This window comes from Mandrillus leucophaeus, unplaced genomic scaffold, assembly GCF_000951045.1.
Source record: "Mandrillus leucophaeus isolate KB7577 unplaced genomic scaffold, Mleu.le_1.0 Scaffold408, whole genome shotgun sequence".
Lineage (NCBI taxonomy): Eukaryota > Metazoa > Chordata > Mammalia > Primates > Cercopithecidae > Mandrillus > Mandrillus leucophaeus.
In genome coordinates this window covers 1,431,033-1,453,920 of record NW_012104343.1, presented here as the reverse complement: position 1 = coordinate 1,453,920, position 22,888 = coordinate 1,431,033, and the positions used below count along the sequence as shown (strand labels likewise).

The following is a 22,888-nucleotide window of genomic DNA, read 5'->3' as shown; positions in this document are numbered from 1 at the left end:
GCACTACAGAATAATGTCAAAGACAGTCCTTCAGGTAGAAGGAAAATGACACCAGATAGAAATACACAAAGGAATGAAGAGCTTGGTTGGCTTCAAGGGTGTGTGACCTGTGTGGGTTACACAAGGTCCTGCAAATAGAAGGGCCTTGTGCCAGCTTTAATGTTTTGATGTTACTGGCTAAAAATTTTTAATACTTTTTGAACAAGGGGCCCTATATTTTCATTTTGCACTGGTAGTTGGTCCTGATGAAGAATACTTTGTAGCCCATAGGGGTGGAGGCAGAGACTGGAATGCTGAACTTGGCTCTGAAGATCCAGGCCATATGTTCAGGCATGGAATAGGGAAGAGATGGAGGTGGCTTCTTCAGAGGAAATTTGGAATGTTTTAATTTTAATCACGAGAAGGGTGAATGAACAGATGTCTACTAAAATAAAAAATTTTAAGGTAGCAATTTCTGGGTAATTAGAACACAATTTTCCTTTCTGCACAGAGATAGATCATAAATGGCTATAATCGGAGAGTTTCAGTGCTTTCTGAAGTTCATTTGTTGCAGAGCGTTCAAAACTGTCTCTTCAGGCCAAAATCCCTTGTTTATTGTGTGTGTTTTACTATTTCTGATATCAATACTTTAATAATGCCTGTTCTGTAATATTGACCTGGAGGCACTGCAAGAATGTAAATTACTTTACATGCAAAATAAGAGCTATATTATTTTCAATGGCATTTTAGTGATTAAATGCATTTTATTGTAGTATAATTCTATTTTAGTTTAGGTCAAAGCTCGAAAGTTGAGAGTAGTATAATAAGTGTGGACATGCAAAATATGCTGAAAGGTAGTAGAAATAATAATGTCAGACCTAGACCATCACCACCTGCCAGAACATATATGAAAGGACTAGAAATTAATGTTAAGTGTGTATTTATTTGGGAGACTGTCCATCCTATATGAGGACATATGTCAGGGTGCTTTTCCCCAAACTTGGGCTGGCTGAGAGAAGTTTCAAGAGAATCCCTGGAACAGCTTGCAATTTGGATGCAGGGGTTGGAGTTGGTAGAGTCCAGAAGCTTTACCTGATATATGCCTGGAAAAGTCTAAAGTTCAGGGCTGGTATCTAGCTGTCCTGAAGGGTTGTGGGGAGCCAGCTGTACTGTACATAAGTATAAATGCAATGCTTAAATCCACAGATAATTTATAAAGTTTGCCTACACTTGAATACTCACATCCAGTCATTTAGTTGAAGCCTTTGGCTTTGATTAAAGTTGTTAACATTTGAAGTGTTGACTGATGTAGCCTCCCTGGTGTGGAAATATGAATATTTCTCATTTATTATGTCCCATGGTGAAAGCATAACCTTTTACTTAAAATAATTGGTTTGAAAATGGAATTAGAATATTCATCCTCCTATTCTTCCCCTGCAATTTGTGAATTTAGTAATTATTCTTCTTGGTTATAAGCATAAGTTACCGTTTACCTTTATTCAATATGTACACACACACACACACACACCCCCACACCACACACACACACACACACACACTCATAGAATGCAAGAAAATTAGGAAATAAAGTTATTGCAACTTTAGCAATGAGAGTGGGGTAGATAGAAGTGTGACTTTATAATGCTGATCATGAAATAAAAACATCAAAGCAAGTCTAAATCTGATATTCATAGGATGATAGCTCGACTGCATTTAAAGCAAATAAAGTCACATTACTCAAGAATTAATGAAAAATTAGAAAGTTTCCTTTGAAAATCTCTTAGCACATCTCCAAGTGGTTAGCTTTCCTGGGAAAGCTGCAAATTAAATCCACAACATTGAAAGAATAAAACCTGACAATCCTAAATTAAACAGTCATGTAAATATAGTTTCCAAAGCTATTAGGCAAGAAGCAAATGATTTTCTAATCAATTTACTGTTGGAAAAATAATGCCAGATTATTTTCATGGGGCATGTGAAATAATTTTCATGGGACACATGTGGATATTGCTACCTTAGCAATCTTATTTAGTGCTACCCAAAGGTATTTAAAAAACAACCACTGATGCTGAAGTTATCGTAATCATATCAGCAGCCTATCTCCTCATCCTTCATTCTCTTCCCCTCCACCAGCCGACCTTTGTATCAAATGCAGGCTACACTTGCTCTTCTCTTTTCACTTAACAGAGAACAACAGTTACCGGAGCAATCTGGTTCCCTTAAAACTAGCGACTCATTACAATGATTCAGGATGTGAACTTCCCTAAAAGGCTTTGCTCTAAATCAAGGTGACTGCACAGTCCCTTTTAGGCCAGAAAACAACAAATTATGCGTTCTTAGTATAGGATTATTCAGCCCATATATTATATGAGACTACTTCATATTTGGGTATCTCTCTCATTAGCTGGGATAAACAAAAGTCTTGAATTTGAGATCATTCAAAATCTTTGTGAGCCAAAAGGCATGCACACATTTTGCCTTTTTCTTATTTTAAAACCCAGTAACTCAAAACCATCACATGAACTACCCAGTTCTACTGGGCATACAAATTTTGTTTTCTGATTTCCAAGTCTGAAGGTTCAGATCAACTTTTGTCCATAATTAACATGGACAAAATTAATCTGCTGAGTTAAATGACATGCAAATCCTCACCATCAAGAGTGTGAACTTGCCCATAAAGTTGTCACATGGAAAATTAAATTCAATCAGCTTACTTTAAGGAAAATATACAGAGTTAGTGGTAGACACAGATGGCATGCTCCAGGCCAGAGGATTTTGGCCTCAAGGTCTAAGAGACAGTGACTATGTTTTCAAATTTTGACACAATGCTTGTGACAGGCACTTCTCCCTGTATTGAAGCCAGAAAACTGTTAAGAGCCAATATGGGTGGAAAAGACCAATTTTCTGTCTCAGCTCAAGGCTGATTGGCCTCATGGGTGGTGTTGGATCAGTCCCTAAGCCCTGGCAGTAAAGCCAGGGGCCATCATCCCCATAGTCACTGCAGCTGTCTACAAGGTCTGGCTGCAGTCACTAAACAAGGATCTCTAGGCCACAGGTACCCCCAGCACTGGGGAAAGTGAGTGCCCAAGCTTACATCTTAAACACTAGTTCAGGGCTTTGGATTTTGAGAGACATAGAGCCTCACATTGTAAGTGATCCTTACTTCAGTGAAAACATATAATCGAGTCCTGTTGAAATCCATTCTTTACAATGGGAGATTATTGCTAATGCTAGCTAGGTGAATGATTCATGTGCTACCTATTATAAATATTAATTCTTCAATGGGTAGCAGTGTGATTCAGAAAATGTTACATAGGGATATTTTTCAAGCTATTCCGTTAACTCATTAACTGGGATGCAACTTAAGTTGGAAGCTTGTTTGGTTGATGTATGGAAGGTACCCCTTTAACAAACATCTATGAGTAACCATGTGATGAGCATCAAGTTCTTGACAGAGAATTGAAATCTCAGCCTGATGAGGCCAAAAGGCAATACAGTTTCAGTTAGTTCCATACAGTTAGTTTCATACAGACTGAATGAAACTAACCAAAGGCTTTATGTTAGACAATGAGTCTCTTCTGAAATAATGATAGCTTTTGTGAGGGCATAAGCAGCAAAAAGTTAAGAAAGAGTTACTTATGGCCATAGAATCACATTAATTTGTCTATTTAATGTGACTTTTAGATTCAAGAACAATTTCAATACGATGTTCTAGAAAAGACATTCTTTTTTCAGAAAGACTTTTAAAAGGAAGGAATAATTAGTTACTAATAATAACCATCATTTAAAATAAGCAGTGGCATGTAATGTGTAGAACCTGGACTTTTGGCGAGAAAGTGACATAAGAGTAGAACGGAGCACTTTTGAACCAGCAGAAACGTATTTATTTTATCTCTTAGTTCATGAATGACGGTTTTATTCAGTCATTTACTATAAAACTAAAACTATTTTTAAAAAATTAAGTGATTTCTCATTGTTACTGTTAAAAAGAAATGTGTGCTATGCCAAATATAATTCAAATGCATGACTATTTTATATTTTCATGTAATTCCTTCACTTATGCTAGAAAATAACAAAAGTAAAAATGCAACGAGAAAAGTATCAAAACTATTTATGCAGATTTAGTTGATCTCTTTGGGCTTGACTATGTGGCAACATATGTTGGCCAGTTTTTATATGAAATATATGCTAAGTGTACGAATAAAACAGAGACAACATAAGATTAGACACTAGCTTCAGAAAATAAAATTTTGATAATACAGCAGCCTGTTTAGTAAGAATAAAAGCAGTCTCTTGGAGCGTGGGATTTGTGTATGTGATTAAGAAATAGACAAGGAAACATAATAGAGATAGAAAACTAAAAAAATGATACTTTAAATCTTTAACAGTGAATATGAGCAAAGATCAGAATAAGAACCTATTTATTATCATATCTATATCCTATAACTGAAAAAATTTCCTAAAAAGGAAAACACAAAAAGGCTTGGAAGATTTTCTTGGATAATGCAAAATACCCTGAGAGTTCTCTCTTTACCTCTTAGTTCCCCCACATTAAAACTTCAAAAGACAGTGACTCTGGAGCTTGAGGGAGATCGGTATTTAAACCAGAAGGTGTATCTATAAATCCCCATTGGATATCCAAACAGTTATAAAAAAAGAAAAATAAAATTTAATTTATCAAGGGTTGAATAGTTAAGGTGTCACTAAGAGACCAACTTACATTAATAAGTTCAACCTCCCAGATTTTTTTCAACAGGTCCATCGATGTGTAGCCATTAATTAGAAAGGCTTTGGTGTAGTCGCCCAGTTCAATGGAATCCAGCCACTCAGCTACAGAGGTGGGATGGTAGCCATCATGCCCAATGGGTCTCATCTGTAATGAAGAAAATTACATTAGGATTAAACTGTATACTTTGTGTCCCAACAACAGAATGCAGATTTCTCCTTGAAAATTTATTTGACATGAAGAACAGATCTTTCTGGAGATGGAAATAAGGAAAAAGAAAACACTTTCGGATGTATTTTCACAATTCTAAATCATTAATAATTTTCATGCTGAATTAGTTTTCAAAATATACCCAGAAATTTCCAATTTAGCTGCTAGATTAACTCTATATTTGGAAGAGCTAAACATGTCAAACTTCTGTCATAGACATTATTGGCATTCTGTTGGGTGGAATTAAAAATGATGTCAGTTGAATGGTATTAAATTCGACACGAAGGCACCAGGAAGTGCACTTTCAACATGTAGATGATAATTCTCATATGCACAGCATCAAAGCATGTGAAAATACTGCATGACTTAAACATTCAAAGGGAATTCGTGCTTATGCAAGACATGTATTGGAGGTAGTGCAAACATGCTGGAGAAACATACTGCTGCGGTGAACCAGTAAAGGAGAGGAGGCCTTTGGGTATTTTAAGACCATGTGTTCTGCATCGACTCTACAGTATGTTAGACATGAATAGAGAACTTGCTGGCAGACAGGCATCTATTTTTTGTCAGCTATATACAGATTTTTAAAAAATACTTCAGGAGAACAAAGAAATGTGACAGCAACATAATGTTTCTGAGTTTAAATTGGAGTGTGAAAGTAATTTAAGCAAGAGGAACTTCTGGGTTTAAAATTTTGTATGGATTATTCTGGTCCTTTAGCTTTTATTTGAAATTGTAGCTGAATTTGTGGTTCTTGGTTTTCGAAGTGACTCACTTCTAAAACTTGGGCTGCTTTGCATGCTACGACGTATATCTAATACTTCAGTTATTAAGGGGAGCTGGCACCTCATCAACCTGATGGGGGCCTTCGGTAACATTCACGATGGAAACAGCAATGCTGGGCAAAACGCAACATAGATTTTCCTCTTCCTTCGATTCAAAGAGATAAATATTAATGGAAATCTATATGATGCTGATTTGCGAGCAGAGAAAAGATTAGTCTGGGCATCAGGGATTCAGATTTTAATCTTAAACAAGGTAAGCTTTCTGTCACTGTGCACGGTTCTCATTTTCAAGATTCTCCCTACTCCCTCATTTTAAAGTTACTTTTTCTTTTTTCCTGTTATTCCGCTCCCCATTCTAGTTTCCATTTCAAAGTTTAAATGTTCTCTGTTTTATTTTATTATTTTATTTTTTGAGATGGAGTCTTGCTCTGTTGCCCAGGCTGAAGTGCAGTGGTGTGATCTCAGCTCACTGCAACCTCCACTTCCTGGGTTCAAGCAATTCTCATGCCTCAGCCTCCTTAGCAGCTGGAACTACAGGTGAGTGTCACCATGCCTGGCTAATTTTTGTATTTGTCTCTACTAAGAGACAGAATTTCACTGTGTTGGCCAGGCTGGTCTTGAACTCCTGACCTCAAGTGATTCACCTGCCTTGGCTTCCTCCCAAAGTGCTGCGATTATAGGCCTGAGCCACTGCTCCTGGTCTAAATGTTCCCTATTTTAAAGTTAGAGTGCAACTTATTATTTACATTAGAGTCTGAACTTGGTCAGACTTTTGTACTTCACTTTTACATTGACTGACCCATTTCAGCTGCTCATAAAATGTTTGTTCATGTAACACTTAACTCTGTGTTTATTATGTGGTAGCTACAAATGTAAATGACAACTCAGCATTTGCAGAATGAAAGTTAGTGGCATTCACAAATACCCGGATGTTATGTATGTATAAAATTGGAGGCTAAGACCCAAAAGGGAGGCTCATAGGTATTTGGTACCTTCATATACTATAGAGAATTACAAAAATATTGGGGCTGGGTACATTCTCCAGGCTTTGTTAAAAAGTGGTTGAAATAACTCTGTTAACCTAAATCATCACTCTGGCCCCAGGAATCTTCCTGAGTGCCCCAGTGACATGAAATAAGAAAGAAAGAGAAAAAGGGAAGAAAGTGAGAAACACTAAGGTTGAAGTTAACTGCTTAGTAGGGAGGTCTTGCTATTAGCCCATCCATAAAGCTGACCACCCCAGGAACAGATACTGGGGACAAGCCTAGGGAGGCTTGATGACTGGATTTGGGTCAAAGTCAGTTGTCTCATACCAGAGAACTGTGCAATGGGGTTCCCACAGGTTACCCCCAAGCACTTACACAACACTCTTTTGATGAAGCAATTAGTGGCCATCTGACACACAGAAGGTGCTGATGGTCAGTGTTAGCCAAAGAATCAGGGAACCCACAATAGGACTGCAGATAAAGTATAGGTAAGTATAAAGACGTTTGATTGTCCCTTCAATCCCCCTTTCTTGTCCCAATGCCCTAAAATTTAGAATCGAAAGAGAGAAGTGCCAGTCCTTTGGGGGAAGTCTAAACTTGGGGGAGGGGTAAGGTGGTGAAGAAAATAAAACTGGAGGTTTCAAATAAATTGGAACTGAGTCTTCAACATTTTACGTGGTTGGAAAGTTATTGGATATGTCTGAGATGATATTTATAAATAGTAAAGGGAGGGTCAGTTGAGTTTGGTTGAATAATTGGAAAATAAAAAAATAAAACAACAACCATCACATCAGGATTGCACTGAATGCAGGCTGCTTAGTGGTCTGTATACTCCTGTAAGGCAAGTTCTCCCAGACCAATCTTAAAGAGGTGAGAGGAAGGGAAATATTTGGTGGGACGATGAAAGACAAGGGCAGGGTAGAGAGCACAACTGAAGAGACCTTGGAAATGGGTATGCTGAGGTGTGCAGGGCAGTATTCATCCACCCTCTCATTCAATACATGTTTAATCAATACCTATTCTGATGAATGTTGTGGAAATAGTAGATAACAAAACAGTCATAGTCTCTCCCTCATGGAGATTATAACTCTTAATTAAAATACGTGAACAGATGACCAATAAATTATGAAGGTTCTGCATACCTGAAGAGAGGAAACCATTAGAGCCAAATGCAGTTACAAAATTAACTTGACACATATTTAATGATATGCAGAATAGTTACTGTGCTGCACAATAATTTCTTCCAAAGCAATGATCCCATCTGTTCCTTTATTTCCGTTCCTACTGCCATTACCCTGTTTAGGTTCTCGTTAGTGCTTACAAAAACTAATGCAGTAGCCTTCTACATCGTCTCCCACCTTTGGTCCAGCTTGTATCTTGCTACTACATTAGTCTTCCTAAGAGCCAGACCCTTAAGTGTACCCTTGTATAAAAACCTGTAGTGCTTCCTTCTCGAGAAAAGTCCAAATGTCCTATTCCAGCATTCAAGGCCAATTGAGATCAGCCTAATCTCCCACTCCTCTGCTATTGTGTACCCAATAAATGTAACTAGACACGTGTATGTCTCAACAGTACATTAAATAGCTAGGCATTCCCTGAAAATGACCTGGATAGGACACAGTCATATCTTTGCTAATATAACTTCCCATGCTTGTAATGCTTTTGCTCCTACTTCTGGAGGGATTTCTTCAGGATTGGCTCCTCTTCATGAGCTCTGAGATGCAAATTTCTAACCATTTGTAGGACATCTCACATAAATGTCCTATAGGTGTCACCAACATAAGTCAAAAACAAATTTAACTCCTTCGGTTCAAAAACAGGTTCTCTTCCTCTTTTTTTTTTTTTTTTTTTTCCCCATTTCAGTTAATGGGCAGCTATTACTCCACTGCTCAAGCAGAAGCTTGGGAGTTTTCTTACTTTCCTCTTTCTGTTTACTACCATATCTAATTAGGCCAACAGGGTCTGTCAATTTGATTTCTAAGATGACTCTCAATTCACTTCTCTTCTTCCAAAATGGACTTTGGAATATGACATTCCCAGCAGTGCTACGTATTTGTTGGGTGATCTTTGGCAAGTTACTCTTGGAGCCTGTTTCCTCTTTTTTAGAATAAGCACAATAATATCTACTCCAAGTGTTGTTGTGAAGATTATATGAAATAGGGAGTACAAACTGCCTAGCACATTGATTTGAATATAATAGTTATTCAATAATAACTCTTAGTTCTCTTTTCTCCCCATTGCCCTAAATTGGACCCATGCTTATTTTGAAATTGCATAATATTCTGCCATTGGCTGCTAGTCTTTTCAGCTTTCAATCAAAGCTCTCCTCTCTCATCCCTTCCTACTTCCCCTATTTCCTTCCTTCTTTATCTTGTTTTAGAAGAGGTTTGCATCTGCTAACATCTTTACCCCTCTCCCCTTCAGCTGACAGCTATTTTTTAGAAACATATCTAATGAGGTCACTCAAGTCGATTGAACTGTTTATTCCAATTCTTCGTTCTCTTACTGTATTAGAATTATGCCCCTCTGCCCTGTGCCAAGGGATCGAGATTACGTTTCACTGTGGCTGGAGTTACTTCCCAGTCTCATCAATGCTGGCCAATAGAATGCGTGAAGTGTCAATGCGGTGGTTAGAGATGAGGTCTCTGTGCTCCTGTGTTCTACTAATCTTTCAGTGTTCACATGCTCTCTCATAAGAATAGCAAGTGCTGAGGAGTTGCATAACTCCTGGTTCTAGGAGAAAGATGAAGACTTGTGGAGCAAACCTAAATTTAACCCAAAGCTTGGAATCTACCCTAGCTCGATGGGGCTCAGGAAAGTCCAGCTGAAGTTAGCTGAAGCACAGCAGACCTGTGAGTAAGAAAAAAATATTTTTGTCGTTGTTGCTGTGAACTACTGAAATTTTGATTACAGGGAAAAACTGAATAGAGTCACTCCTTGTTTAAAAACCCTTGGTGTTTATCCATTATGCCTGTGGAATATAACTGAGACCTTTTAATTTATGAATCTATTGGCAAATGCATCTTCATGAGACTGAGAAAGATTAGGGATGCTGAGTAAGCAAACATCAGTATCCTTCCCGAGCTACCTCATTGTCATGCAGAAACTCTACATGCTGCATCTTTTTTTTTTTTTTTTTTTAAGACAGAGTCTCACTCTGTCACCCAGGCACCCAGGCTGGAATGCAGTGGTTGGCTCACTGTAGCCTCCGCCTCCTAGGTTCAAGCAATCCTCCCACCTCAGCCTCGCTAGTAGCTGGGACCACAGGTGTGCACCACTACACCTGGTTAATTTTCTTTTGTATTTTTAGTTGAGTTCAGAGTTTCGCTGTGTTGCCCAGGCTGGTCTCAAACTCCTGAGCTCAAGCAATCTGCCCGCCTCAACCTCCCAAAGTGTTGGGATTACAGGCACAAGCCACTGCCCCTGCCCTATATGCTGCATCTTTATTAACCCTAAACTAAACTAAGTAATTATTTGTTGTATGAGTTTGATTTTGGGGGCATAATCCACTGCATATGTAATATACCTCCACACCTTTGCTCATGCCATTCCCTCTGCTAGGAATACAGTTTCTACTTTTTCTCCTAATGAAATTCTATCTATCCTTAAAAGGTCCTGTTTAAACATTACCTCCTGTGTGAATCTTTCTCTAGTGTTACCATTATTCTCCCCCAAAATCATATCTTTTGCTAGATTTCTGTAGTATTTTCCATAGAGTTCTACTATAGTATTATTAAAGTCTGCTTTCAATAACAGAGAGGCAAGTATCTGTCTTCTTCATTGGACTGCCTACCCCTTGGTGAAGAAATGAGGTGTTAATCATTTTTGAAGTCCCTAAAGCATCCAGCAGAGCATCTCACACATGGCAGGCATATGCTAAATGTTTGTTAAATTAAGTGACTTAATGAATACCTGAAGACAAAATGACAAATTCATTTCAGTGGCTTGGTATCCATTTGTGGGAGAGATTTCTATTTTGTACTCCACATTACAAGAACTAAGGTTATCTTTTTCTGCCTAACAATAACATTTATAACTATTTAAAACCTCCATATATCAAGAACCAATTCCAGATAGGATATTGTGTTACAGAATGCAATGGACTTTGTTTCCATAGCACAGCAGACTTGACTCTATTAGCCGTGGAGCCATGGGTAAGTCACTTTACCTCTCTAAGCTTCAGTGGTGTCAGCTCTAAAATGAAGGTGTTGGACCAAGGATCTCAAAGCTGCTTTATAATTCCTAAATTTTACAATTCCTTGATTTGTAAATTAATTTTAAATTAGTATCCTATTTACCCAGGAAAGAAAAAATAAGCCCAAAGACAAAACTAAAATTCATATATATGTATATGATAGGACATGTAGACTAAAGGTCAGATGGCATTCACATTTCTTTCCTGTATCTTCAGCAGCACCCACAGGGAGCACCGCAACTGCATTCTCAAATTAGCAATGATGAAACTCTTTTTCCAGCGGGAACATCTGGCAAGACAGGGCTAGAAAGTGACAGCTCCACGGGCCTGCCAGGCCAGCAGTGCTGCTAAGCATGAACGGAAGTCAGGCTCACTGTATAATCTGAGAGGCAGAGTGGTGAGCAGGCTGCAGGCTTTCATCACAGAGGCTCGCAACAAGGCAATTTGATTCAATTAGTTGAATTCCAAAGTCTTAAAAAACCTAAGCTGAGACAGAAATTCGAGATAGCAGTGAAGCTTTAGTCTTGGGAAAATTGAGATATATTAACATGTATTTTACCAAACACCTTCCTTGTTCTTGTTCCACCCAAATGGCCTTCCTCCAGTTTTTTAGAGAATACTTGGCCTCAGAGAGAGTAGTATGCTGTTAACATGATAGGTGGACCAGCAGGCAGGGAAACCACAGGACAGTGTTCTGTGGAGTTCTGGGGTTGCAGGGGGGTCAGCTACGGGGCAGCTGAACAACCCATGCTCTGAGACTGCTTGATCGACTTCAGCCAGAGTAACTCTGATTTTATGTGTTTTATACAAGTAAGAGGAAGAAAAGTTTTCTTGGCTTTAAAAAGAAATGTTTGAAAACCACGAATCTAGAAGACTTTTGTAAGATTACGTGACCTCTATGGTTTTATTTTCTCTTAACTTTTTAGCTTTATTTGAAATATTATGGATCTGTTATATATATGTGGAGTTTTATATATATATATACACACACACACACAGATACACATCATACACACACACACACACATATACACACACACACATACACACTCACTCACACACACACACACACACACACACACAGAGACAGCCTGTTATTCCGGTATTCTCTTTGCCTGAAGCTAGCTTTTTCTGTGCAGATAAGGATAATACCTTATGAGATGACAGAGCTACAAGATGGAAGGTACAGCAGGAGGAAACCAATAAAAACAGGTAAAAAAAAAATAAAAAGAGAGAGAAAGGTGATATACATTGTAATAGCTTTGGGATTAAATGAGAAAAGCAGTTCTTGATGGGACAACTTATTAAACTAGAATTATGATATTGGCATGATATTTAGAACAAGAGAATAAGGAACCCTGAAAAGCCAATAATGGATTAGACAGATATTTTTATGTCCAAAAGTGTTAGAAAATTGAGACAGAGACTACTTGTTCCCTTAAAATTGTCCTCTCTTCTTCCACACAATGGGGTTAAATTGGGTTCATGCCTACCGGACTAGAGACAAGATACATCAGCTTCTTTTCTCGTTGCAGCTGTGAAAATATGGTTGAGCCTATGGAATGCTAATGAAAGTGTTGCATGTATCTTTCAGGTCACCTCTAGCTAAAAGAAGTTCCTTGACCTAGAATTCCTCTTTTGTCTTCATCTTCCTATAAGCTGGAATATCAGTGCCTGCAGTGCAGCTTTGACTACACAGGCAAAACAATACCCTGGAGTTTGGGAAATGCTTCTCAGACCTCAACATGCTTAGGAATCATGTGGAGAATCTTATTACCAGATGATTCTAATTTCGTTATTTGGAGGGAGGATTGGAGATTCTGTATTTCTAACAAGCTTCCTATGATGCTAATGCTGTCAGTCCATGGACCACACTTTGAGTAGTAGCACTTTGGAGGATGACAGAGCAACAAATAGAAGGTCCTAGGTCCTTGCAGAATTGCATAGAGCAAAGCCACCTTGTAAACCTGCACTGCTCACTTCAGGACTATTATATGGGAGAAATTAATATTTCATTCTTTAAACCACTATATTATGAATGTCTCTATTTCAGTATCATAGCCTTTCCTTGAATACAAACATAACTAAAAATAAGGCAGTTTCATGTAGAACATTTAAGTGAAGGCTGTACTTCCATTTTACATTACATTGTAATATCTCTTGTTTTGTGGGGCCATAAATTTTCACATCTGTTAATCATTAAAGAAGCTTCATATCCTTTAACTGTGTTTGTTGGCATTTCTCTGTCAATCATAGCATTATCACTTTGTAACAACTATGCAAGAGGTAAGGGGGGAAAAATGGAGGGAAACCCCAAGTTTGTAGCTTGGATATCTGGGCAAATGGTGGTGTTACCAGCTAAAAGAGAAAAGAAAATAGACTGGGATGACATGAATAATTTTGAGACATGAGAAATTTGGGATGCTATGCAATGGCACTTTAAATTTGAGAAGTCTGCGGCCTTGGGCATCATCAAAATCAGATGAAACTGTTGGCAAATCCACTTATTAGTGTCTGACCTTGAGTAAATTACTCATACTTCCTAAGCATCAATTTTCTGATGAGTAATGTGAAAGATTAAAAGAATATCTATCGCTGAGGGTTGCCATATGTATTCAATGAAATCACACAATGAGAATTTAGCACAATACTTGGCACACAGAAGCATTCAATAAATCTTTGTTATTTTTATCGTGAGAGCTGGAATCATGCACAGGTAAGACTGCAGAGGTGACTTTGTAGTGAGAGAAGAGTAGTGGCCTGAGAATGAACCAACACTTTCAATGAATAAGGAAAAGATAAGAATAATATTCGGGAGACCAAAGAAGGAATGGTCAAGACAAGAAGAGAAATGGGGGAAATAAGAGTGTCAAGGAGAGTATGGTCAGCAGTGAGGGGATGCTGCAGAGAAGTCTAATAAAATGACGAAGGAGGAGTGTTTGTGGGATCACAAATAGGTAATCAGAAATAGGTCACCAGACATCTTACTGAGAAGAGCACAGAAGCTGAGCCGCCCTAGGTTGGGCTGTGAGGTAGAGATGAGGAAGTGGTAAGTGTAACCTATATCATTCTTTTGGGGAGTTTGTGTGGGAAGAAAAGGGGGAGATGAGATTTTAGAAAGCACAAAGGAAAATACACGGAAAGGAGTAAGAAATGAGGACTCAGAGTTGAGGAGGGTCAGAATCATAAAATAGTAAGTTCTAGGGTGCAGTGGAGATTGCAGGGGAGGGCTTGCCTTTTGCTTTGATACTTTGCCCACCTTTCTTGAAATTACAGCTCTGACAAGGATAGTTGGAGCTAATTTCAGGGTGAATACTCTGTGTTAAAACAGTGAGAGTGTCTGGAAGCTACATGGTTTAGACTAGGTGAGAGCTGGATGCCTGTATGTGAAGTACATGTGACCTTTTAGTGAAAGTCCTCACGTGGGCAAGGGCTGTTGCCCGTATCGCCTCCACTCCTCAGATACAAACACAGCAACCTATCATTTGCATAGACCCACCAGTACCAATATCCCTGATGTGCCAGGCTCACCTACTTAAACTTGCCTAGGAAGCTGTCACGGACCGTAGCTTCTCTTTTCCCACCTGGATGTACTTTGTACACTCAGACTTCCTGCCTGATATGGCTTTTGTAATACAGATAGCTGATATCATCAGGTACTTCCCTCTATTCTGGCTCCTTGTTCTAGACTCTTCTGCTCTGTCCTGCTGCTGCCCAAGTCTTGGACAAACAGTAGTCCTGAAAATAAGCCAGGACAAACAGTGCTAGCAGAGAGTGTGCTGCCAAGTCCAAATGCAGGTCTATCAAGTAGTGTGAGGATCAAATCTCCTGCAGGCTGTGAGACCTGGACTTAGACATCACTGTGCTCTTTCATCAGTGGCTCTTAAAAGGCTGATTGAACATAAAAAAGAAAGGCTGATCTACTGACCACGGGGCCCCAGAAAAAAGTCTGCCCATCACCATCCGAGTGCTATCTATGGCAGTGCAACTCTGCTGGGAGAGACCTCTCCAAAATGCTGAGCACTGTTAATGATAAGAACATCACTTAACAATGATGTGGGACTTTAAAGAGCCTCAAGTGATTTCACACATATCACCTCAGTTGTAAAGTGTTTTAGGTGATGTTTAGGAAGATGCCCTTTAAGGAGTCTGAGAGCCTGGGTATCCCATATAATTATATTCCTTATGTGGGAATGGAAAGGATTAATATACTGTGACTGTTGTTGGAAAGCAAGAAGTGATAAACTCTCTGTGTTGTGCATCTGTAGCAAGGGAGGTATACATGTACAAATAAGTCTGCTACTTGCAGCTCCTTTGTTTGCAATTAGACTCTGTTATGGATACAGTTTCTATAAAAGAATAAAGAGAAACATAAACCTTCAGAAGTAAGAGAATTGTGTCTGATGTCACTATGGACTCACAGCTGCAGAAAGTGGTAACCCCTCTATTATTTTTCCCACTACAAACTGAGCCTCGCTGATTTGGGGTTCCTCGAGTGTTCAGATATTGAAGACTCCCAGCTATAGGCACAGGGCAGAAGTAGTGAAGAAGTAGTATCTGGATGTTACTTGATACTACATTTTTGGGAAATAAAGGGAAAGGAAAGTGCTTTGGACTAGACGCTGTCTCTTAATTGTCTAGGATTTCTATTTCATGAATAAGAGAAATGAATTAAGGTCTAGCCCAGAGAGGGCCTGAGGCATCCCTAATTTTGACAAGTCTTAGATCATGGAGTAAAATAGAAGTGAAGCAATGGACAGCAATGAAGGACTAGATTAAAAAACATTTTCAAGACACATAGGTGATCAACTTCCAACAGCCCAGAATAGCCTAGAAGCACTAGACTGGTCCAGTCTCTAGTCATCAGGGATAGGAGGCATCCCCTGTGGACAAAGGCACTGGGAAGACTCAAGTTAAAGGAGTTAAGCTGCCAACATAGCCAAGTTCTATAAAGCATCCTTGGGAAAAAAGGACAACCACTACAGCAACAACTACAAAACAATCTCTCTGTCTTATTTCAAGCAGTGTGTGTGAGCTACCAGTCAGGCACTGGTCTTTTTAGCTTCCTCTGTGCCCAGGGAGATTAACTCTATCTGTAGCAGCACTTGAGAAATGCTATCTGCCATGTAGGATCTGTGTGGGATGCAGATGAAAAGACCAGTAGAGCCATAACACAGTAGACATATAACATAGTCCTTGATGTTGAATTACTTTATTGAATGGTTTTATTGTACCTCTCCCTGAAGCTTTGGGTAAAAGAGGTGTTTTTAAAAATTTAATAAAAGGAAATGTTTTTGCCATCTTTTCATTTCTAAAATTCTTGTTGAGGTAATGTTGACCCTAGAGCCATTTGTTAACCATCGTTATTTGTTTTGATATATTTCCTTGTTGTAAAGCTTTTTTATGAAGCAAGAGTTCAGATTAAAGATGAACAGAGGATTTACTGCAACTAGAACAAGGCGCTGAACAATGTTCACTAGCATTCACAAGCTCTACCAGTGATGTGAACTATGTTTAGAAAAAAGACAGGGGGTCTCTTTTTTTTCTCTGACAGTACATGTTTTCTGATATTCATGCAGCTATTTGGTGGTTATATAGTACACCGCTTTGCTCTTCAAACAGAAACTTGAAATGCTACTATTAATCAGGAATATCATTTGCATATTTTTAGTCTCAACTAAAATAATTTCCCCAAACTTGAGTCTTCAGAAGGTAATGAATGCCCTGAGTGTCAATTCTATTTATTTGATATTTAAAAACCATGTCCTTTCTCAGAGCCTCCAGGCGCGTGCATAATAACATCATCCACAGAAGTACTTCAAACAGATAAATGTACCACACAACCAGAGTTAGCAGTGTACAAATGAATAACTTATGTTCTACCTGGGGAGAGCGGTACAAAACACATCATTCACATGGTGGTCAAACATGAGTATACTCACATTCACTTAGGGAGTTACAAAAACGAGGACCTACCGTCCATTCCACCCACCCACCCATCCATCCATCCATCCATCCATCAATCCACCCACCCACTCATTTACTCAACAAATACTAACTGTATGTTTGCTATATTCTAAGCACTGTTCTGGATGTGTCAGTGAACAAAACATATGAAGGTGCCAGTCCTTGTGGAGTTCATCTTATAAGTGGGGACGACAGATGATAATTAGTAAGCATAATAAATAAAGTATATAGTCTGTTAGAAGGTGATAAGTGCTGTGAAAAAATAGAAAGTACAGTGCGGGGGGTATTGGTAATACTGGAGTGTATGTATGGTGTGGCAGGTGCAGTATTAAATAGCATGGTTAGGGGAAGTTTCATTCAGAAGAGATTTGGATAAAGATTTAAAGACAATGGATCGACTAGGCGCAGTGATTCACACCTGTAATCCCAAAGCTGTGGGAGGCTGAGGAGGGCGAACTGCCTGAGCTCAGGAGTTTGAGACCAGTCTGGGCAACATGGTGAAACCTCATCTCTACTAAAATACAAAAAACCAGCCAGGCGTGGCGGTATGTGCCTGTAATCTCAGCTACTCAGGACGTTGAGGCACGCGAATTGCTTGAACCCAGGAGGTGGAGGTTGCAGTGTGTTGAGATTGTGCCACTGCACTCCAACCTGGGTGACAAAGCAAAACTCTGTCTCAAAAAATAAAAAAATGAAAAATAAAGACGGTGGATTGGCTGTGTTGAGGGTGAAGATTTCAAGTAGAGGGAACAACTAGAGCAAAGGCCCTCAGGAAGGAGGGCCCAGCGTATGTTCAAGAAATGACAAGGAGACCAGTGGGGTTGGAGCAGTGTGTGGGCACAGAGAAGAGAGGGAACCAGAGGCCAGATAAGTGAGGGCTCATAAGACTTTCAATCTGAGGGAAATGGGGAGTCAGTGTATGCAAGGATTGACTTTCAATCTGAGGGAAATGGGGAGTCAGTGTATGCATTTGAGTAGACTTGGGACATGACCTGGCTTACATTTCAGCAGAATCACTTTGACTGCCGTGTTGAGTAAAGCTAATAGGGAGGTCTTTTCAGAGGCTGTGGCAGTAATCCAGAAGGAAGGGGCTAGTGGCTTGGACAAAGTACTAAAGTAAAGGCAGCAAGAAATAGTCAGATTCTGGGTATCTTGATGGTAGACCAGCATAATTTCCTGAAACACAAAAGAAAATCATCCTTGTTCTAAAACATGGATCAGGAATCTGTCAGTTTGATGGTTGCAGCTGTGTGGCATGGGTCTCAGCTTGAAGAGTACTGCATTCGTCCATTGTGTGTGGGAATGTATGGGTGACTGGCAGGGACAGGCTTGTAGCAGTCTGTGCTCAATGAGGATTCCAGGGGCCTGGAAAGACTCTGCTCAGAGATTCAAGGAATAATAGATGCGTATCAGACAGAATGGGTGATTCTGAATGAATTTAAAATCTGGCACTCTGACTGTGCCCTGGCCAGTCTCCTATGGACCATCCCTTAAGATGAAGAGGTTTCAATTAAATAGCTGTATCATGAAACATTTTTGGGACATTGAGAACAAAAGGAGTCAGCAGAATTGGCACCAGCAACTTTGTCAGCAAGAAGAGATGGTGCCATATTGCAGAGATTGGTGCCCTCAACACTGGACACCAGCAGTTGGCAATGATGGCCACATTGGCAAGCTTCAGTGGCACTGGCAGAACATTCAGTTGGCATTGGCTAAGATGTCCTTGATGGGAAGACAATGGGTATCATAGCCAGAGACACAGACATCAGTACCCTTGACACATTGGGCACCTGCAGCTCTGAAGCAGCCCTTGGCATTCATTGCTGGCAGATTTGGCACCTTCAGTGAGTATGAGCAGGACCGAGATCACTTTTGGTAGGTCCTGGTGGCACTGTCTCAAGCCTTGGTGACAGAAGACATTACCATAATAGGCTAGAGCAAGAGAGGCAGAAAAGGGCAGATGTCTCGTGGTCAGCGGTAGTCTAGTTAACAGTGCACATGTGACAGGAGACACTTTGAATGAATCATTAGGAGGAATTTCAGTAAGGCCTAGAATATGCAGAGAAGTGTTGCTCTATGATTGTTGCTGTTATCCTATTTTGAAGCCCTGGTTGGAGTTCCTGAAAACCCCTTTTATATTTATAGTTAAGGGATAATCTAAGAACTATTCCACTACCATTGGAGTGAGAACAGCAGTCACAACAAAAAATAGCTTGATCCTTAGGAAAATGTTTCCAGCCTCATAGTCTGTTTTGTGTGTGTGTGTGTGTGTGTGTGTGTGTGTGTATGTGTTTGTCAGTCCAGAATTTCTAATTATCTCAGACAATGGAGTGACTAAGAATATTCAGCTCTATTTATGGGAATCCCCAGTAAAGTCACTCTTAACGATTGTTTTAGTAGTTATTATTTATTTAATTCAATAAGAATTTTTAGGCACTACAGTGCATCATATATATAACATCATCCCAGATATTATATATCTAGGACAATATATATAACATCATCCTAGATATTATATAAATGCCAAAGGGAATAAAGTTCCTACCTTCCAGAAATATGTAATTTCCTTGGGTATACATTTGAAATACATACAAATATAGTTCTGTGTCACTTAACCACAGGGATACATCAGAATGCATCCTTAGGTGATTTTGTCATTGTGCAAACATCATATAGTGTACTTACGCAAATCTAGATATCACCTGCTACCCACCTAGGCTATTGCTCCTAGTCTATAAACTTGTCCAGCATGTTACTGTACTGAAAACTGTAGGCAATTTAACATAAATCACTAGGTGATGGAAAATTTTCAGCTCCATTATAATCTTATGGGACCGCTTATATATGTGGTCCACTATTGACCCAAATGTTGTTACATGGCATATGACTGTATACAAAGATAAATGCCAGTTTTTGTAAGTTCTAGAGAAGAAAAAATGCTAGAGTGAATTGGAGACATTTTGGGGAGTTTCTTTTACAGTTTCTCTTGGGGTTAATATATGGGGAAGGAAGTGATTGTATGTGTGTTTGTGTGTACATGTTTGTCAGAGGGGGGGATGGAGGTGGGGGGCAGAGAGAGAGAGAGAGAGAGAGAGAGAGAGAGAGAAAGGGAGGATGAATATGGACATCCATTTCTCCTTATTGTCCCTAGTCCTAGTCCTAGCAGGCACAGGCGGCACCCTCTGTCTGAAGTGACTCCTTCAATGTCCTAGTTGGCTAAAAACACCTGTTGATTCTTTGAGATTCAGTTCAAGCATCATCCACCTGTCCAAAAAGCCTTCCCTGATACCCATGCATTTAGCTCTTTTCTCCTCTTGTAGCATCTTCCACATAGTATTCTAGTTTTTGACATATCTATCTGTATCTAAAATGCAGGCAGAACTCCTTGAGGCAGGGACCAAGTCTTCTCCACGTTTCCATTTCCATCTCTGGACTTAGCATAGAGCTGAAATGAATGGACAGTCTGATTGAATGGATGAACAATGAGCAATTTGCTAGTGAATGTCTGTGCATGGCCGTTTGGGTGTTTGCAGACGTTATGCCTCTGGAGTTGCTCTAGCTTCCTTTCATCTACCTCTGAGTCTGCTGGGTCTCGGGACACAAGGTAATTGTTACTTTATGTCTGTATCACGTGGCACTAGGAAAAGCGATCTGGCTGAAGTGCATGATAATGTAATTGAGTCCCAGAGGTGACAGGCAGGAAATGGATCTCTCTACATTTACTGAAATAATCTCTTGTACATCTGTGGGGAAAATTTCACATTCAAAACTTTCTTATAATACATTTACCTCTTAGTATTTAGAAAATTGTAAATACAATCCTTTGCCACCAAGCAGTAGCTTCCAAATAAAGAAGGGGTTGAGGGTTAAAACTAATATAACGCATTGAAGGAAAAGCTTTTAACCTGTCAGGACTCTGTGATTCATAAATTATAACCTTATAAATGATTTAAAGTGTATCCATTTAGCACTTATACCTTCATGAATTTCAGGGACGACAAGTAAAGCTAAAATGTATTTCCTCTTGAAGACATGAAAGAGGAATCTGGCAGTTTCTTGGGTACCCATTTCCTTTGATAAGGGCAGTAGTTATCTATTAACTTTAAAAAAAGAAAAAGCTGAATGTCTACTTACTAAAATAGAAAGCCATAGACTTGTGTGAGATAGTAAAAATGGCCAGTCATTTTTTCCCCAAGATGAGCATATTGATGGGTGATTCCACAGAGCACAGAGATGGGGCACTCCAGTAATAGGAAGCAGAGGAAAGCAGTTAAGGGCATAGACTCTGGAGCCAGGCTGGCCAGTTTCAATTCTGACTCTGACACTTACTAATGGTGTGACCTTAGGCAAGTTACTTAACTTCTTTGAGCTTTAATCTCTTCACCTGCAAAATAGGGATTTAATTCTGAGATTTAAATGTGTTAATTTTGAGTTAATCTGAAGTACTTAGAATAGTGCCTGGCACATAGGCAATCTTCTATTTAAGTGATTGCTATTAACGTAGATGTTTGGCCCAGAATGTCTTTCTGGCATGCTGAGGAACATCTTGGAGAATGTGTATTCTTTAGGTAGAGCGTTCACTAGGGGTCCACAGAAGACCAACCATCAGGCTAGAATCCAAAGCCAAAGGATAGGTGTAAGGACTACTGGTTTGAAGTTGAAAATCCCATTGATTACCACCCCTCCTCACCCCACACACAAATAACGATAAAGAAATACCACATAATGAAACAGTGCTTAGCTTAGGGAAGAAAGAATAGTAACTATGTCACTAGTTTAGCCTGCTCCATTGAAGCTCACTAGAGGTATTTGTTTGGGTTTGAAATATTTGTCTCATTACAGCTTGAAGGACAAAGTGATGAATGAAATTTATAGCTGGATTGATGGCCCTAGCTGTATTTCAGCTGTAATAACCAGAGGATGGTTATTACGAATGAGAAAAAATAGCATCTCTATCTGCCTGTTAGCTAAACATATGCTTTGGATCACTTTTTGCTTGGAGTGTCATGAGTTATCACAAACTTCCACAACAAAGAAGTTTCCTTTTTTAACTTTGATTTATGTATTATTTTTTCTCAGATACAGGGTCTCATTCTGCTGTCCAGACTGGAGTGCGGTGGTGGGATCATAGCTCTCTGCTCTCTAACTGCTGAGCTTAAGCAATCCTCCTGAGTAGCTAGGACTATAGGTTTGTGCCACCATGCCTGGCTAATTTTTAATTTTTTTTTTGAGAGACAGGGTCTCACTATGTTGCCCGGCCTTGTCTGGAAGTCCTTCCCTCACGCGATCCTCCTGCCTTGGCCTCCCAAAGTGCTAGGATTACAGGCATAAGCCAACATGCTCAGCCACAACAGAGAGGTTTTAAAGGTATATAGGAATGGCTTTTTGATTCATCTGTCTCCTTCTCCAGGAACCTACTCCTGATTCCCTGAACAGAAGATACCTTCCCTTTTACTTAACATACAAAACTTGTATTTTTACTGCTATCATAGCTTGTTTCATGTTCTGACTTGTATTATATTAAGATCACTTGCATATTGGTCTGATTTCCTTTGCTAGACTAAAATCTTCTTGAAGGCAGATACTGCGTAATTTCATCTTATTTTTCTCCTTGCACTGTGTCTTGGGACATAAGTAAATGCTCAATTCATTTGCAGACATAACTTGAACAGAAATATCTCACTTGAATGCCGTCGATTGAAAATAAGAAATATAGCCAAATTCGGCTGGGCGTGGTGGCTCATGCCTGTAATCTCAGCACTTTGGGAGGCCGAGGCGGGCGGATCACGAGGTCAGGCGATCAAGACCATGCTGGCTAACATGGTGAAACCCTGTCTCTACTAAAAATACAAAAATTAGCTGGGCGTGGTGGCGGGCGCCTGTATGTAGTCCCAGCTACTTGGGAGGCGGAGGCAGGAGAATGGCGTGAACCCAGGGGGCAGAGCTTGCAGTGAGCCAAGAGATCGCGTCACTGCACTCCAGCCTGGGCGACAGAGCGAGACTCCATCTAAAAAAAAAAAAAAAAAAAAAAAAAAAAAAA

General features: G+C 39.5%; 1 protein-coding gene across 9 annotated transcripts in view; it reads right to left on the bottom strand.

The window, feature by feature from the left end:
* ANKS1B (ankyrin repeat and sterile alpha motif domain containing 1B) overlaps positions 1–22,888 on the bottom strand; it is a 1,315,261-nt gene that overhangs the window by 335,192 nt on the left and 957,181 nt on the right. For all 9 annotated transcript variants that reach the window (XM_011992230.1, XM_011992227.1, XM_011992229.1 and 6 more), the window contains one exon: positions 4,700–4,852. In XM_011992230.1, the coding sequence (XP_011847620.1) occupies positions 4,700–4,852 (153 nt within the window). The remainder of the gene's footprint in view (positions 1–4,699; positions 4,853–22,888) is intronic.